This window comes from Neodiprion lecontei, chromosome 2, assembly GCF_021901455.1.
Source record: "Neodiprion lecontei isolate iyNeoLeco1 chromosome 2, iyNeoLeco1.1, whole genome shotgun sequence".
Lineage (NCBI taxonomy): Eukaryota > Metazoa > Arthropoda > Insecta > Hymenoptera > Diprionidae > Neodiprion > Neodiprion lecontei.
In genome coordinates this window covers 37,887,313-37,906,557 of record NC_060261.1, presented here as the reverse complement: position 1 = coordinate 37,906,557, position 19,245 = coordinate 37,887,313, and the positions used below count along the sequence as shown (strand labels likewise).

The following is a 19,245-nucleotide window of genomic DNA, read 5'->3' as shown; positions in this document are numbered from 1 at the left end:
CAGGAACTCAGAAAACGCAGCGAAAACAGCGTGGCATCAACAGCAGAGAAATGACGAAGAAAAAAGCACCTGCTGAAAAAGGTCGAAAGTTCAGGTTTTCGTTTTTTGGCCGTAACTTTCGATACGTTGATCGCAGCGTATTGGGACTGCGCCCAATCGATTTCTCTCGCAAAATTACGCCGGAATATTGCCTGAAAGAATTGATTTCAGCACTTTTCAAAATCGCGAAAATTTTCGCCAAAAATACAAAGGGGTTAGCCTTGCTGTTTTTTTGGGCGAAAAACTTTTAGTCTCCGATTTGATTTGTATGACCCTTTTCTGACCAATTGGACCCCCAGGAACTCAGAAAACGCAGCGAAAACAGCGTGGGATCAACAGCAGAGAAATGACGAAGAAAAAAGCTCCTGGTCTGGTTTTTTGGCTGTAACGTTTGATCCGCTGCACGCAGCGTATCAGGACTGCGCTTAATCGATTATTCTCGCAAAATAACGTCGGAATAGTGCTAGAACGAAATTATTCCAGCACTTTCTAAATTCGCGAAAATTTTTACCAAAAATGCAAAGGGGTTAGCCTTACGTACTCTTCATTATTCACCCCATGCCCTATTTCACCTCACCCTACCCTACCCTACCCTCCCCTACCGTACCCCACTCTACATTACCCCACCCTACCTTACCCTACCCCATACCCTACCCTACCCAGCCCTACCCTACCCTACCCTCCCCTTCTTTTCTCTCAGTAGGGTACGGTAGGGTAGGGCAGGGTATTCCTACTCCTACTTCTTATCCTAAATTACACGTCTTCTCCTACTCCCGATTCTACTCACACTCTCACTTTTGATCCCATTTTTACTCCCACTCCGACTCCCGATCCTCCTCTTACTTCTACTGCTAATCCTATTGCTGATCCTCCTACTACTTGTCATTCTCCTTCTACCCTCGATCTTACTAATTAATATTCCAAGTATTACAACACAACACAAATATTATGCAAGTATTAATATAATTTTTTTATTGACATATTCAACTAAGATGATTATGAGAAAATTTTAAAAAATCATAGAAATCGTATGAGCACATTGATAGCTACTGAATTTGTGCTCGCGCGAAAAGTCCTCCTCGTTCACCTCGTCCTCCTTGTTCTTCGTGTCTTCCTCCATCGCCTTGTCCTCCTCATCCTTTCTTCGAAGTCGAGTTTTGCCGGGTAGCGGACCTGGAGCGCAGGAACTACGGAGCGCTTGTCCTGAATGTCAAGCTTCACCAGGTCGTGGGCCTTGAGCGATGAAATTACGGTGCGCTTGTCCTGGAATTCGAGTGTCACCAGCAAGCGGACCTGGAGCGCAGAAACCACGCGGCGCTTGGTCAAAAATCGGCAGGTCAAGATCCTGGACAGCCAGAATTACGGAGCTCTTCACCTGGATGTCAAAATTGATCAGGTCAAGGACCTGGACAGCCAGAACTACGAAAAATTAGTCCTGAAGGTCAAAACTCACCAGGTCAAGGACCTGAACAGCCAGAACTACGGAGCGCTTGTTCCGGAAGTCGAGTTTCACCAGGTAGCGGACCTAGAGCGCAGAAACTACGGAGCGCTTGACCCGGAAGTCGAGTTTCACCAGGTAGCGGACCTGGAGCATAGAAACTACGGAGCGCTTGTCCCGGAAGTCGAGTTCCACAAGGTAGCGGACCTGGAGCATAGAAACTACGGAGCGCTTGTCCCGGAAGTCGAGTTCCACCAGGTAGCAGACCCGGAGTGCAGGAACCACGGAGGTAGAGAACCCGGTACTCGAAATCTGCAGCGCGGGATTCTCATACGTCCACTCTACTGCGCGGTTGTTTTCAGACTGAGAAATTCGGCCAGCTGATTTTCGTCTATATAGATTTATGACGTCAGGAGAAAAAAAATTTCGGGTGACGTCACTTTCTGAACATCCGAAGATCCGACATCCGTACTTTGGTTTCGAACTTTAATGCTATGTATGATGTAGGATGTACGATGCCGTATGATGATATGACATGATGTATAATGATTTTAGTTTTTCAGACAAGAAATACGTACCTCATCTATTCTCCCGATTCCAGACTCAAGCGGCTGGGTCTTTCGATGTGCAGCCGTTGACTGAAGATATATTCTTCAGTTCGGGTCAGCTAATAACGCTGCCCTTCTGCGACAGTTGAATGATAAAAATATTTGGTCCTTCCTTTCAAACGTGTGTTATAATACATCCGAAGTTTTAAGAAGCTTCGTTTTATCTCTCCTTATCGAAAAAAAAATCGCCGACAATTACCTCTTAGGTCTTTCGATTCGATGCCTACGATAATTCAACATCGAGAGAGCAAATTAAAAGGTGTCGGAATAATTATGAATATTAAGGTTATGGAATACAACAAGCGCGTGTCGAATAGACTCCCATTTCGAAATGAATAATTCTTCTATTTTCATATCACAGCCGTATTATTGTAGATAATCTAGTTTGTCTCCTGGAAAATTATAAAATTTGTAGCATGCATCACGTATTAATCGTAAATGGATCATATTATATTAGTATCGTACGTGGACCGCATAATACTTCTTGGTCCCTGCATCATTATCACATCTGATATATTATTATCTATGATCTACGTCTACATTCTTCTCTCGGGTACCTATACTTTAATTAAATCACTGTTTTGCTGCGAATTTTGGAAGAAATTCATTCTCATTATTAATTTTTTATATTGCCGACAAGTCGGTAAGTACACACAGGCCAAGTACTGGCTTGGGCATACCAATGCGAAGACTGTGTTGCTCGGAAGGTGAATGTAGCCAGCATCATGTCGAAATCGGTAACCAGAGACTGCGGTAACTCTCTGATGCTTTGCAATAAGTTCTCAACTCTATCATGGGTACATTTCAGGGAGCGCAAGCGTACGATGATTTTAGGTTGTCACACCAAAGCCCATTAGGGCAACCGTTTTTATACACATACTTCAGACAACGTTGGAGGTGTTTGGCGGTTGTAGGTCGAGGAAGACGACGACGCCGAAGATGACGTCGGCGGCGCGGCGGAGCAGCATGTTGACGAGGCGGTCGAGGAGGACGAAGCTGCTTGGCGGTAGTTGGTGTGGTTGGCGGTGGATGTGGCGGTCGTTGGCGGCGGCTGGGCCCGGGCGTGGTTACGCGTCTTTTTAGGGGGATGATCGAGCTGATCGACATTTCTAAGTCGCAGTCGACATGTAGACTTACGTACTTTGACCGACTGAATCTCAAGCTTCCATACCGACATTACTTTGGCTGCTACGAATGTCGGTGCGAGCCCGTTAGGTAGAGTCGATAGAGCAGAACCCTTCTACGCTCCCAGGCCCACCTGGGCCCATTTGCCCGCCGAAAACTGGTCGGGAAAATTTACCGAGGGGTATCCATCTCTACATTCTTCAGTCAACGCTATTGATGCATGCCCATTCTCACCTACACATTGACTATCCATCCAACGGTCGTAGTTGGGTTTATGGCCGAGAGTTAGCAGTGATGAATTAAAATGTTGAGAGCTCGGGAAGTTTGGATCTTGCGTGCATAAATTGTCGCTATGTATTTTTTTCTGACTTTTAATAGATAATTTGCATACTGAATTTTGTACGTTACAACGTCTCACCAGCAAGAATTCCTTTCATGTTCCTTGATCTAATAGGTGAGTAGCCCAATTTACTTATATTCTTCTCAATGTTTCATTCTGAAACGGACTTTTAGTCGTTTGCCGGTTCGCAAATGTCAATCGTTGCAAGACTTTATCGGTACACCCTGATTCGAATGTGCTGTTCGATCTGCAGAATGCGTATATACTTACGTAGTTATTAAAAGTGTAAGTTTTCCACTGTTATCAAAGTCATATCATTTAAACCTGGCTAGGAATTTGACTGGAGTTTGTAATTTTATGGACATTTGTTTACACTTTTTTCAGTTGCAAATGCTGTATCTGTAGAATGTGACATATTCTAACTGTGGAAATAGAACAACGGGAATATAAAAATGAACTCGCCACGCACACCCCAGAAAACACTGAGTGTTGAACTCAGAAATATTATCAATGATAGGAATATTTTGACTACAAGAACAAGAATGAAAGGTAGGAAATAAATAGTTACGCCGATGGTATATATTTACACAAAAACATGAGTATAAATACTCGTAAATTTATTATAAATACAGTTTTGAGCGCCTTGGACGATATTAACAAAGAAAGCACTATTGAGAGGGAGAAAAATTTGAGAGCTCAAGCTGTCCAAGAAATTCTGATGTCTGAAGTCGCTTATTTGCACCAGCTTGAGCTTATCATGCAGGTAAATCAATTTTTCTTAACATAGGTACATATAATTTTTTTACATACTTGATCAGATACAACAAAAATTTGTTATTGGCGCGAGTGCATATATGTGAGATAGTAACTTGTGCTATTTCTGTTCAATTGCCATTAGTTTTTTATGCTCCCGATGAATGAAAAGAAGATTATCACCCATGCATCGTATATTGCACTGTTTGGGAACATTGAAACGATTTACAATGTCAATGGAGAACTACTCAGGGAGCTGAAGCAAGATCCGGACAATGTAGCGAGAGCGTTTTACAAGCTGGCTCCATTTTTTAAACTATATTCGGTTTATGCTTACGACTATAAACAAGCATTAATGCTACTGCAGGTTTGTACTTAAATTGAACTAGAGTTTTCCCTGTTTTCTTTGAAGATTCTTTATCTCGACTTTCAAAGTTGATGAATATGTATATTTCAATACAGTCTTTTACAGTAATACTGTTCACAGGGCACTCAGAAAAACGATCAGGAGGTAAGGAACTTCATAATAAAACAAGAGACCCGGCCTGAGGTTGGTAGGAAATTGTCATCTTTATTGATTACTCCGATCCAAAGAATACCTAGGTATAGGCTGCTTCTGAAGGAAGTTCTTCAGCATACTTCTACCAAGGATAAGGATTACAAAATTCTACAAGGTAAATTTAATTTAAGTTTTTTATTTGTCATTACCATTTAAAAATCTGTGAGCATGAGTTTATCTTTGCTAACGCACAAATACTCTTGTTTACGAAGATTTGAATCAGTGATTATATTTGGTCTTTACGTTTGATGCAGCATCGTTAGCTGAAGTCGAAAAAGCAGCAGCACACATCAACGCCTTGGTTGCTGAGCATGAAGATATGCAGAAACTATTGGAATTTCAAAAGCACATCAACGGAACACTCAATCTGGTAAAACCAGGTCGAAAATTGATAAGGCAAGGAGCACTGATGCGCGTTTCCAGAGGCGGTAGTGCTTCGTATCGAAGGCACTTCGTACTATTGAGTGATACCTTATTGTATTGCAAAGGAGATCCTGAAAGTTCTTTGACAGTATGTTGTTTACTACCGTTAAACAAGTGCACTATACAAAGGGTACTCAGTGGTGGGTTATTTAGGGTCACCTGCTTGCAAGAAAGCTTGTTACTCTATTCTGAAAATGGGGATAGCGAAGATTGGATTAAATCGTTACAGGAGACAGTGAAAAAGGTATTGTATATCCTTAGTAGCTTTTTGTTTTCACTGTATAGTTTTCGCATGCAAAGGTAATGTGTTTTAATTTCTAGTAAATGATTACCACCATTCTGTATTTATTTTCTAGTACATTGAATGTCGCCAGACATTGAGGAAAGATAGCAGCTCAAGAAGACCTCTTCGTAAGAATCAAATAAATGAATTCCCATCTGAAAGTATTCCTACAAAGCGATTTAAAAGAAAACGGTCTACAGAAGATAAATCAGTATTGGTAAGCTGATCAAATTGACTATTGATTCAAATAATTAAGTCTTCCTAAGTATGCAAGTGTTTCATAACAAGTTTGTAGAAAAATCGAATGATTGGTTGTTCCTTAAATTAGGAGGATCCAAATCTTTCTACTATAATATACATAAATCGCGATCGTGAGGGTGAAGGAAATAATGATGATGAAGGAGATTGCTTTTGGTTTCGACGATTTAAAAGACTGAGGAGAAACGATACTGGCAACAAAGAAGATAGAAAATCATGGATGGAAAAGCTTATTTTTAAGGAATCAAAGGCGTGTAATGTAGAGCAAGAAACGGATCCTTACTTGGACTCTCTCTATCCGCTACGTTACAGTAATTCGGACAAACCTGACATCAAGCAAAGGGTGAGTATCTGTTGGATTTTTCTCACGGCAGTCAATAATGCTCCAAGAAACAAGTCCTTTTTCACGTCAACTTATTGCTATAATATCATTAATCGTTCGAAGCCTCATTCCATATTCAGGGCACGTTGCGAAAATATCAAATAATAGATATTCACTGTTTTATTTACAGAATCCAATAGACCTTACAACTACTGCATACAGTAGTGGACCAAGACTGAGGCTCAATGATTGCGGAGATTCACTGTTGACCACAAATTTAGATGCAATCGAAGAGGTTCCAGATTCACCAACGCACATAAAAAAAAACCTTCAGTCTTCTGGTAGCAGTTCTACTCAAAACTCGCCGCAGCAAGAGTGGTCTTCCATGAAACTTGTGTCCCAATTCATATTAGGTGTTGGTTCATCCCTAAGAGATTTGTTTAGATTAAAGTAGTTCAGAAAAGGAGTTCTGCCTGATTTTTTTTTGTACAGCATATGGATAATGTCTTAATTTGATGTAATTATTTTTTTAGATGTTGAAAATATAAGGTTTGCAAGGAATGCATTTCGAAAATCCCATTTATATGCCACTAGTATGTTTCATATACGACTTTGTTTTAGCAATTACTGTTGAAATTATCGGTATTCCTATGTGAATGACTATCGTGAGAAAAAATTATGATGATAGAATTTCTTTTCATAGCTGAAAGTGTGCAAACTGTTTAAAGTTAAGCATAGCTGATATTATGATGAAAAGACTGAATAAGATATGTATTTTTAACCAACCCTGAGACTACTCGTAGATACGTAATTATGTGAGTGTACGCAAATATGTTTATAGTGATACTGCACACAATGTTTACCACAGTTTGCGACTCTGCACGCCATTATAATTCATATTATTGTGAAATATTTCAAGGTTCTCGCATTGTGTGGAGCCTCAGAAACTATTTTTTTTAACAGAAATAAAGAAAAAGTGTATGTTAAAAAATTATATATTGATTGATTTATCCATTACCATATTATTTCAAATATGAGCTGAGGTTTTTTATCCTTAACAACGTCCGCCAAAATCATCCTCGTCTTGTACGCGACCCCGTGTTATGTGCGGGTAACTGATTGTGAGAAAAACACCATTAAATACTTTCTCACAATTGAGAGTCGGCTTGTACTTGAAACATTACGATACTTTGCGCTTACCCATATCTGCAGTGCATGATGGCATCCAATCTGATCAATTGTGGGATGAACAATGTTCCGTTTAGTAAACGTGCGAAAAGATAGTGCATAAGAAGTACAAGTAGTAACAAAAAACTTGTGGATGGCTGTATTTTTCGCACCTGTAATGTTACTGACTACGGACTATGCACAATCGATTTCTCTCGCAAAATTACGTCGGAATGTTTCGTCAAAGAATCAAGTCTAGGATTTTCCAAATTCCTCTAATTTTCAACTAAAATCCAAAGGGGTTAGCTTTATTTATTTTTTGACCGAAAAACCTTTGGTCTCTGAATTAGTTTGTACGACCCCTACCCGACTAATTGGAGTCCCAGGAATGCAGAAAACGTAGCAAAAATAGCGTAGGAATAGCAGCAAATAAATTGAGAAGGAAAGACCAGCACCTGATAAATGATAAAAAATAAAGTTTTTCGTTTTTCGGCCGTTACTCTTGATCCGTTGGGATTTTGCTATCTTTTGGAAACTGCCACTGCAAATGTTCATTCAACACGTGGAACTGCAGTGTATGAAAAAAAATGGAGGGCATGATTTCTTCTTCGCTCCAAGTGTCAAAAGATCTTGTTACGGTGCTGTTTTCGATTGCTGGTAAGTTCCGTTCACCACTGTCACGACGTAGGTAACTGAGGCAGTAGCTTGCTAGAAGTTTCGTCCTTACCAGCTACCATTACATTGCCTTCTAGATTCCTGGAATCAATACCACATGCACAAAATATTATATGGAAATCCCGAGCTTGTAAATTTTGGATTGAAAAATTTGTAATTCAATAAATAATGTAATACCATAATATTTAATTAACTGATCAGGAGAAGAAAATCTCTCGAAACTCTGTCTAAACCTAATACCGAACGTTAATTGACACTATTTTCGACGAATGCATTACTCCCTTTCTCACTTCAACCGATCTCGAATTTCAGCTATTAGTAGTTTCACTCCTCGAGGATCTCGTCCTTGAGTTAGGGCGACCGGGTATCAATCCTAATTTCGGAACCGCAAGTTAATTTTAGTACACCTGAGGGTGCCCGAGATATCATGATTGATAGTGGGCGTAGATGAGACCGTTGCTACCCAGACCGCGGCGTGTCGTTTTCGGGTCTCAACCCAGGTATTCTCGATGCTTCTTCGCCCGGCCTTCGTGTCCCAGGAAATATACGAGACCTACGCGACGAGGAAGCCTAGGGAAATTGAACGCTCAAAATTTCGAATGGTGTGAAATGATTTACGATTGACGCTACGCATGCATGTTTATAGGAAAGATTCGGGTTTCACATCCCCGGAAAAATTCGGCAGTCCATTCTGATCAACTCGACGGTGGTTCGGATCGGTCGGTATATTTTCATTTAAGAACACAGTAATAATTCAAATTGACGACGTTCTTCCGATATACGAAAGGAAAAATCGAAACTGCTGTTATAGTCTCGAGCAGCGCTAATTATCTGCTACAATTTGCGAAAAACAATTTTAAAATTGCGCGATTTTCTATCTTCTGTGCTTTGCAATTTATCGAATCACGATTGCTGCAGTTTAAACCGCAGCGAAGATTATTGCAAGAGCGATTTCCTGTTTTCGTGACTCGGAGTTTGCGCCTGTGCCAAATCGTTTCTAAAACTCGGTTGTGGAACGAGCTTAGCGCCAACTTTGCGCTGCTATGTGCGGAAGATAGTTTTCTGGTCGCTTCTGTTTTCTTGTTTTTATTTTTCCCGCGTCGACTAAGTTTTTCTTTTACCTCTATCCCCTGGAAAATCGCTCGGCTTACACAGAGAACCTAGGGACGGTGAATCGTCGCCGCAATAGCGAGTGGGTGGTATACACCAGTACGGAAGCAAAGTCAGAGAACAAAATACAATAACATATAACTATGAAAGGTTGAACTAAGGCTAAACGTTGGGGGATGCAGTCAGATTTATCCGTAAAACGATCTCGATCGGTGAATGAAAGTTGTCAAACTTTCACCGCGATCCGAGTAAGTACGATCTGAATCACGAGCGGAGCCGGCTCTCGGCGTTTTTATATACATTCCAATGCAGCTGTAAGTCCGTGGCTGAAATGCAGGCTGTCGAGAAGATGCGAAGAAGAAAGCGAAACTTATAAGGCGGGAATGCGAGAGGCTGCGTAGCCTCGCGATCGAGGAGCAAGGATTTAAGCGTCGACTCGACGGCCGCGGCCAAGGCTTACGACCAAGCCCCACTTGCAACTTGCGGGGTGCGCAGGTCCGAATTCGCTGAGGGATGTGCGCGGGCGCACGTGTGTGTGTGTGTGTGTGTGTGTGTGTGTGTGTGTGCGTGCGTCGGGCGACGTCGCGGCGCTCGGCGTCGGCCCCAGCATCCCGAGAGGACCGCGCGCCCCGTGACGTCACATGCGCGTTAAGCGTACGCGAAGCCCAAGGGTGGTTTGCGGGGGTGCGAGAGAGACGGTGACGCGGGGTGGAGAGAAGAAGAGAGAGAAAGAGATCAGCCCGAAACAGAACGGAGGGTAGTCTGTGTCAGACACCGGAGCTAGGAAGATGTCGCCGGCTCCCGGTAGATTTGACCGCGAGTCGGTATCGCCCCGGAAGTTCCGGGGACCGCGACGCCGCGTTTTTCACATTGCCAATTTCCCCGCCGCCACCGCTGCAGTGATCCTTGTTTTTCTCGTGCTCGTGCCCGCGGTCACCCCCGACACGATTCCCATAGGTGAGTAAGATGCCCGGAAGACGGTACAAGGTTCGCGTAAAAAACACGCGCCAAAGGGGATAACGTTCATGGTTCGCAGGATAACGATTCCGCTACGCTCGAACATCGGTTTCAAGCTTCGGCGTTCCCGACTTCGAAAAGCTCATATTTTTTTTTTGAGCATTTCGCACGGGTGTACCATGTACTACGATACACTTTGGTTACAGTTCATAGACTATATGCAAAAAATAAATCTCACACTCGCTTCGCAGCGATCGCGATATTTAGCCTCGAAGCCTTTACTTTCTGCGAACCATTTCTTGAATTTCCAGTGATTCTCCTTACCACGGGCAGCCTGTTCTCTCTATTTTCGGCTCGTCGTTACGAAATCCCTGGACTGAGATAGAGTCGTCAGATAAAAACGACGGTGATGTAGAACAGGAGAGGCTAGAGTGAGAGGAATATTCTGAGATCGGGTGGGTGAGAAATATGAGTTGGGAACAGCAGACATGGTAAGTCTGCAAACATCACCGAAAAAAAAAATCAAGCGGGTGGACGCCGGCTGTCACGCGTAGGCTAGTAAATTATGTTATCGTGTGGGTGTAGCCGAAATCTGCGAAGGTCAAGGTTCACTCGGGGATGTCAATCACGTATAAAATGGTTCGAGGAGGTCGATCTTGCCTCCACCATCTCGAACCCTCGATTACAAGATTCCTCAAGCCATACGTTACCCGCGGACACGTTAGACGCATTGGTTTGAAAAATCAGATCACATATGATAGAAATGAAAGATGATTAAAAAACTAAACAAAATGGCCGACGCGTTCTCCAAAACGTACAACGTACGATGCCGACAACACGCGTGCATACATGCGTCTCTCTTTCGTACGTGCAAAGTTTCTCGCGAGCGCAGAGCATGACAATCTCGCCGGCAATTGTGATAGGAATTGTTACACGTAGTTGTGCTATTTATGATCGTTGGTAAATTCCCCTTGTGAAAATTATCTGTAAATCGTGTACACACGCACGTATAGGTGTGTATATGCATGCATAAACGAGCGTGTATCCCCCCTTGTATACAATATACATATTATCCTGCAGGAAATGGAATAGCGTGAGTCGCGCAAGGCGAAATGGAGTGTGAAATATTAAACGTGCTCGCGTCTGGAAGTTAACTTGTTAGGTGTATATTCGGGGGTGATATACCCGAGTAAAATTTGAGGTGAAATTTTTTCACGGATATTTATTCTCGCGTTTTCTTTTCACTGTATCGTCGCACACGTATACTTTATCCTGTACGTCGGTATAACGTATATTCCCGTGTACCAAGGCACAACGGATACGTATACCTACCTGTAATATGCGATACGAAGGAAAGAAGGCGCGCATTGAATAACGCGAAAAATACACGCACATTGATTTCGTTTGCGATGAAACCGGAAATACGCCTAACAAAATTCTTCACACACGGCTTTGCTATTCGGCAAGACGCGTTTTATTGGATATTTCGGTTGCGACGTGAGAAGTAGATTAAGCGAACAGTGCCGTACGTATTTTGGGGATGTGTATGATATTCGCAAATTTTTCGCCGAGGGTTCGACCCAGATGCCCATCGAGGGGACGGTTCTTACTCGAAGAATAAGGATGTGATCCTTCGTTACGGAAAACCTGCGTTTCTCGGGGGTCGAAAACCTAATTCCGTTTACTCGAATCGGCTTCCGGTGAGAGGAAGTCAGGTGACTTCTATCATTCAAAGCTCCTCGGTATTATACGGAGTCCGTTCGTTATTTTAAACCCGTTTCTTCAGAGATTCTCGGAAACGTTTCAAAGACTAAAAGATCTTCGGATTTAAGAGCGAACATTTCTTTCGAGTAGCCCATTCCGGACTCAACAGAAGAATTCTCCCTCGATTTAATTAACGCTTTTTTCATGCCCTATTTCTTGGAAACCATTGCCGGCATCACATTTTTACAAAACGATCATTGACATATTTCTGGAATCGATAAAATTGTCTTGACTGACTCCTGAGATTTACAACTGCATTGAGAAAAAAATCACCCAGGACCTCGTCACCTGTTTCCGCATTGCAAAGTTCGACTTAAATTAACTGTAAGATCCAAGTTTAATGGAAAAGTTCTCGTCGCGGGGACGAAAAATTGTCCGCACATAGAATGTCTGAATTGTTTTTCGGACACTTTAACCCATTTTTTGTAAAATTATGGTAATCAAAGAAAAAAAGAGTTCCCCTGGGAATGCGCGAATATTGTGTACACGCATATGCTTTTTAAATATGGGACCACCACAAGGCGAGAACGGTGATATTTGGTCAAAAGCCTTGCAGATTACCGTCGTGAAACAGATTTGAGCGCGCGGAGGCTGCGGAAAATGAGTTGAGAGCACATTGCGAGTATATATAGAGTAAACGATGAATGCCTATAGAAATGTGGCGTCTCTCTCGTTCTCTCGCCGCCTTTCCGTCTCTTTCGTATCCTCGAGCGAGATTGCGGGAGAATAAGGGAGAGAGAGAGAGAGGGGGGGCGAGAGAATCTGGGGCGAGAAGAGAAGAGACGAGAGAGTTGCCAGGGTCGTTTCAATCTGTATCCACGACTCCGCGATAGAAGCGTTTCTGCATAAAGGTAGATTTACACGGGTCGGCGGTATACCGTCGCTCGCAAACTAGGGTACATAACATATACACACCTTGGATCGGCACCCCCAACGGAATGGCATATATACCTCGTTTAAATCCCTTGTGTGTTGAATGCGTAAATGCGTGGCCGTGAGTTTTCCGAATTGCAATCCAGACGACGAGGAACGTCTTCTCCACTCGACGTCTCGCCCCTCGGCGTCTCACTGTAAACATCAATTTTTTCTTATTGTTAGAAATGGCACTTTCTTCGAAATTCACACGTTTTACATATTGCTAAATTGAACAGAGAATCCGAAATTTTTACCCTGTACTTCTTATATTTCATTAATAAGCGGCGCGCAATTGTCGAGTCGAGTATTTTTTTATTTTTTTGTTTTTCTTCGGTAATATTGAAGTATAACATTCAACCATTACGCGTATGTTTGCAGTCGATGTTAATTTCCCAGTCAATGTTCTGGAAAAACAACTCCTATGTTCGATCCAATATTCGTGTAGGTACATTAAAGTTTACGTCTGTTCCTCGATTTCAATACTCGTTACGAAGTACAATATAACAAATGAACTTATCGCGAGAATTTGATGAAGCCACATTCAAAGTTAATTCTCTTCAGCTAATCAGTATCAACGAACGGGAGTGAAACGTACAATACATATAGAAGCTCAGTTTATTAATTAGCGAAACGGAATGATGTACCTGGATCGGGCTTAAGCTTTGGCTTCGCTGCGGGGGGTTTCGCATTACACGGACCTGCAGTACCTATGCAAATGAAATTTCAAACAGCGTTGTTAGCGGCTGTGCTAAACTTGGTGTACGCTGCAGGTAGATATAAGCCCGTACCTCAATATATTGTATTTCAAATGACGTTCCAGTAAAACCAATCTAATCCTAATTACAGTAAATTATAGATCGCGGCTTATCGTTAGACGCCAACAACATGATGTCTGCCAGGTGAGAAGGGAATCGAATAGCAAAAATCACGTGTGCGATAATGCAGAGAGCCGATCTCGCTTGCCGTTTTTTTTTTTCACATCTCGATATGTAAAAATCAAACTAATAAAGTAAAATTATAAAAAAAATCTTTATTATATCGTAAAACTTTCGTCGGGACCCCAGAATCGCAGGTTGATTTTAGTTTGACCAGTAATTATTAATCTGCTTAATAACATTATAGTATATTGTATGAACACAGTATTGCTATATGTAATTGAAAAAATTGACCGGTACTATCGGGAGTAGCAAAATTGTAGTCTAATAAGACTTTGACATGGAAATTAAACGATGGTTCGTTAACGCTCGATCGCTTTAATATACGATACGTCCACGTGCGTACGTGATACCGCATTGTATGCACACACATTTATTCAATTTCACCGTAAATTTATTATACACAGCCTGCAATGAAATGGTGCGTTGCCGACGGCGAATGTTCTGCATCAAAACGTCTGTGTACTTTGTTAAAATATGCAGGTGTGGTGGTGATAAATTCGAAATTGGGTACACAGGATACGAAACGCATACTTTGACTTTCGGGAACGACAAACAACTGTGTTAACACACCGTACAGGATCGTACGTTTCAATGCGTCGACAAATTTTCGGCGAACCATCATACCTATGTCTACATACGTATGTAATATACATATCTTATACCTTATATGGGTGTCCAGAGAACGAGGGAGAGGCTGACGCACGTTTTCACGTCCACTCTTACCCTCTTAGTCCCAGAAACAACCCCCCAATGAATCGTTCCGGTATAACGCAACGTTCGCAGAGTTCCCGGTTCCTACGGTCGAAAACCGCGAGAGTCATTCGCTATTTTTACCTCGGTTTGTCGCGCCGAGACGACCGCACCATGTTTGCACGTTTCTGGTTTATAGCCTCACTTTCAACACCCGCCTGTGAAAGCGCCCTGCAGATGGACTGTTTAATAATTTTCTCAATTTTTTTTCCGGCGTTGTTTTGCACACTTATAACAACCCTCGAAAGTTTGTTTTCCGCACAGGGAGAAGCTTCGGTATGATAAAGATTGCTAATATGTCGGTTGGAAACTTTTTAGAGTAAGTATTGCTCGACTACATGCATGAATATTTCCGAACAGAGAGGCAGGAAATTAATAATACGAAGAATTATTGGTCGCGTTGGGTATATCGGCGTAGCTGGAACCCCGATCGAGATTCACCTCGCGGAGGTTGGCGCTGTTTGATTGATTTCGTCTAAGGTCGGAGGTCGGCCCTTTGTAGTTTGCGGTACCCGGACCACTCAGCACTACCTGCCGTTCGGCAAATACGATTAATGGCTGCGAGGTGCGGTAATGGCGGCGGTGAGTACGTACGTCTTCTTGGATGGTGATGCGGGATCGAGAGCCGAGCTTCGAGACGCGAAGGCCTCGCTTGATTATGATAAGCCCGAGAGAGAGAGAGAGAGAGAGAGAGAGAGAGAGAGAGAAAGAAACCATCCGACTACGTACCCAGGGAAAATATGTCTGCAGAATTCCAACCGGCAGCTCGCCTCGGTTATAAAATACGACGCGTGTAGCGCCGCTATTGTAACTCGACGAATCGATCGGTTCGCGTATTGCACGCTGCAGCGGCGCGATTAATTTGTTATTCGCATAATCCCTGCCAAAAGCGCTTTGTACGCTAGGCGCGAAAGCCTCGGAGCTGAATGAGCCCGCAAAGTAGGGCGCAGGGCGGGCTTACAGGGCTAGCTGTTTCTATAATTGATGCATCGGCCGAGCCACCCTTCCACCTCTTTCGTTTCAACGGCAAAACCACAGCTGCCGACGTTACGCCGCGGTGCTTTAGAATTATCACCGTCGACGCATGACGCGAACCGGCGGGAATACAAGAGCCGACGTTTCACGGCGGAGCCGAAAATCATCGAATCGTTGGCGAAGCTGCAAGTCCGGAGGAAAATATCCCTTCCAGATCGCATTCATTTCCTCTTCCCGTTGTTACAGGTGTCAACGGACAGGCGTCTGAATCGATCGCGCGGGCACCGCGGTCTCTAGGGAATAAAACGATGAGGCTCGAATCAACCGTTCATAAATATCACATGCGCGCAATCTGCAGATTTGAATTGCGAGTTACGCGTCACGAGCTGCCTTTTCATCAGTCATTTCCGCACTACGATTCACCAATTCCGAAGTGTGTCCCGTTTTTCCCAACGTGCCTCGACGATAATCCGGTGCACATACACCTCCTGGTGTATATCGTTGTACCGACACCGTTCTCCGGATCGCTGAATTTTTTTTTTCATTTTTTCCCAACACGGTGCAATTGTTCCCATAAAATTCTCCCGCGTCGTTTCAAATGTCACACGTCTAACACCGAGCCTCATATCTCGGGAGCAACAAGCCCGAATTCATGGGAGTTTTGGCCGCGACGTCGGCGTATATTTGAAAGGATCAGACTCGGCTATCGCCCCATCAGCAGCACAGCTCCTGGATCTCGTCTGTAACACTATGAACCACGTTGGGTTGAGGTCACGGGTTGCGTGGAACGCATGTCGGCTTCTACGCATCCACCCAACAAACACGTTATATCTAGGTACCTACACCCGGCATATGTCCACGTAGCGTAGAAACCGCGCCTGCAAACCGGAGAACCCGTATCGCGACATAATAGATCCTCCCTCCTCCCTTGTGCCTTGGTATATACTCCGAAGTTAAACCCCTCGGCTGTGTGTGCAGGAGCTCAATGTACCGGCCGCCTTTGAGTAATTAAATAATTAACATTGACGGTCGTCCTCGGGGTGCCGGAAGAGCGCGTTGAATTATTTCTTCAAAAGATAAAAGTGACAAAGACATTGAGAGAAAGAGGGCAAGGGAAAGAAAAATGTGCGCAGGGAGGGTGAGAAGCCGCGACCGTGGCTGGGTCGAGTCATTCATATTAAGCTGAGTTGGTTAGTTTCGAAAAATTTCGCAGAGCGTATTTATTCGATGTAATTATAATATGTAACGACACGAGCGATTATCTCTCGGACCACTCTGATTCCTGGAGTAGACTTTTTGTGTTACTTATCATTGGCCCGCAGAACGGGTTAGCGGCTGAGGTCGAAGTTCGCGAGCGTTTGCTGCTATTAAAGCTTTAAACGCTGCGCGTATCAACTTACAGTTGAAAGTAGGTAGGGTAGCTTCTGCTCCACGGGGTTAAGCCCGAAATTCGTAACTCGTAGGAGCGTGATTGCCGTTCGAACTTTGAATTGAGGAGGTCGGTTGGCCAGGAATCGATATTTTTTACTAATTTTATTACGAACCAATAAGTTGTCAGTTGAAAAAAATAGAAAATATTGGAATGATAAATAAAAGCTTGACGGCAATGTTTCATTTCGAATCACGCTTCAAGATTGTTGAAAGTCTCATAGATTAGTTAGGCTCTCTCTCTTAGCGATGAATAATTCTAAACAGAAGACCATTTTTTGTCGACATGAAATTTCCACCATTTTACGAAACGACGATTCTTCCGCTTGTTACCGAAATAAATCTGCAAGCTCTTCCGACGCGTCTCCTTAACGTTTATAAGTACGGTGAAAAATGTTTCCCGTATACGAGAGAATAGGCATATAACTTCTCTGCTTTGTTTATATTTCCACTGTACTGCAAACACAATCACGTCAAAGCTGCACTGGTCCCACTAATGGTGCGTTTCGGACTGCAGTGGTGCGGGTCAGCGTTCCGTTAGACGGTCTGCGCCGCGTCGCTGACGGCATGTTTCACGTTCCATTCGGGGAAATGTGCGGGTGAGTGAGACGTGATATCATAGACTCTCTTCGCGTGTGGTGCGGGTTTTGAGAGACGAGGGACGCAGGACCAAAGTGGTGGGAAAGGGAGAAAGAGAGACGAGGGAGAGAGAGGGAGAGAAAGAGAAAGAGACGGGAACAGGGGAGCGAGACAGGGGAGGACGGTCGGAGCGGGATCAATGCTCGGCTCTCTGGGAGAAGCAGGCGAGAAGCCCGCTGCTCCTCTATCCGCCATCAGCGACGACTTACACGACCGGCATTAGAGCCATTTCGTGGTTTCTCGCGGGATCCGCGACGCTGCAGGTTATTACAAAATCGGTGCGAAGCCGGGCTCAGTTTGTTGTTTGCACTTCGGCGGAGTTCCGCGGCGGTGAGAAACGACGCGAGGGGGAGAAACGGAGGGGGTCTGCATATTGTGCGGGGGAAATTCCGAAGGGTATAGTGCGGAAAGGAGATGAAGAGAGACAGAGAGAGAGAGGTAGAGAGAGAGAGAGAGAGAGACTCGATCCTTCACGGAACCTTCGACATCGTAATTCAATTATCGGTGACTGATAGGGAAAAAATTTCGAAGCTATGTCGCTGCCATTTGTCACCGAACCTTGACTTCTTTTCGCTTTGCAAATATATATATATATGAATTATACGTACGCAGTATACTAAATAAAATACCAACGAAACCCGCGTCGTGGAACGAAATACTTTGTTTCCTCATTTCTTATGTCGCGCAACGTGGCTATGCGTATATATCCAAACTTTTTTCCTCTCCATGACACTTGTCAAATCACCGGTAGCAAAAACTAGAATGCTCGAAGAGAGAAAAAAGGGTAGGTATAAGAAGAAAACCATCCTCAACACGCTTGACATTCAATGAGCGAGATAACTATAACTGTCGAATGAATGGAAAAATCGTCAATAAAAACGCCCCGGTCGTACAGTCGAAAACTTTTTCCATATAAATCTGCTGTAGGTATATTCGTTGTATATACAGGTACACATACATATGTACAATACGCGAATACTTTAGGTCAGCGTATCTTTGTCTTATTGTTAGATACTAGATCAAGAATTTCACTCCTTATTACACTCCTAGAATTTCCATTGTTACTTACATTCTCTGATAGTTCTTGATTAACCGAATTCACGGGTTGATGCCGTCAAACTTTCTTGAGCTTGCGCACAGACACGCACAAGTATGTATACACGTTATACGTAATACACACACATATATATATATATATATATATACAGTATATTATATTCATTTTGTGGTGGTGAATGTTGGAGAAGGCATTCGGTCCCTCGGTGGCGTAGAGCTGCCAGCACCGACCCGTTTCGACTGTTCAACGCAGCTCGAGGCGCCGAAACTTTCTGACGATTAGTCTGCAAGACGCAACGGCAAGGTGTATATAACTATGGTGGTGAAAATGGGGTAACCATCGTGCACATTAACCACCCTGCGGAATAATTAGCTGTTGAATGGCTTTCACGTAATTACGCATCCAATATTTTAAAACGGAAAATCAGCGCCGCGCTGAGTAACGATCGAGCCGTATTCCAGGTATAATAATTAAGGCTTACGTCTATATTAGCTGCAGCTTCGAGGGTAAGAATTTCCTCACCGTGGCAGACCGGATCTTTAATTCTCAAAAAAAGGAAGAAAAAAAAAAAGATTGAATCATAAAGGTAATCAACGTTGCCGGGTTTGAGACCGTACGGTATTGTAAAAAAATTCATCAACGCTAACTGATCGCTAATTCGGCTCAGCGACGTGGTTCGTTTGAAATTCTGCGAGACGATCCGGCCTTTGAATTACCATCAG

The 19,245-nt window shown here is 43.3% G+C and overlaps 2 protein-coding genes and 1 long non-coding RNA gene across 4 annotated transcripts in view; 2 read left to right on the top strand and 1 right to left on the bottom strand.

The window, feature by feature from the left end:
• Positions 1-3,457: 3,457 nt before the first annotated feature.
• LOC107225890 (FYVE, RhoGEF and PH domain-containing protein 3) lies at positions 3,458-7,109 on the top strand. The gene is made up of 9 exons (XM_015666507.2): positions 3,458-3,664; positions 3,935-4,099; positions 4,183-4,313; positions 4,449-4,670; positions 4,791-4,977; positions 5,117-5,529; positions 5,642-5,785; positions 5,897-6,169; positions 6,339-7,109. Exons 2-9 carry the CDS (start codon positions 4,003-4,005, stop codon positions 6,600-6,602), a joined length of 1,731 nt encoding a protein of 576 aa, XP_015521993.1. The 5' UTR covers positions 3,458-3,664; positions 3,935-4,002; the 3' UTR covers positions 6,603-7,109.
• The window catches only part of LOC124292752, a 156,215-nt gene continuing 143,280 nt past the window's right edge, over positions 6,311-19,245 (bottom strand). The window contains exons 6-9 of the long non-coding RNA XR_006902658.1: positions 12,737-12,889; positions 7,349-8,071; positions 7,167-7,263; positions 6,311-6,575 (exon numbers count right to left, since the gene is read on the bottom strand). This is a non-coding gene — a long non-coding RNA (uncharacterized LOC124292752). The remainder of the gene's footprint in view (positions 6,576-7,166; positions 7,264-7,348; positions 8,072-12,736; positions 12,890-19,245) is intronic.
• Positions 9,875-19,245, top strand: part of LOC107216470 (glutamate receptor 1) — a 157,882-nt gene continuing 148,511 nt past the window's right edge. For both annotated transcript variants that reach the window (XM_046730559.1, XM_046730560.1), the window contains exon 1: positions 9,875-10,057. In XM_046730559.1, the coding sequence (XP_046586515.1) occupies positions 9,889-10,057 (169 nt within the window). In that variant the 5' untranslated portion in view covers positions 9,875-9,888. The remainder of the gene's footprint in view (positions 10,058-19,245) is intronic.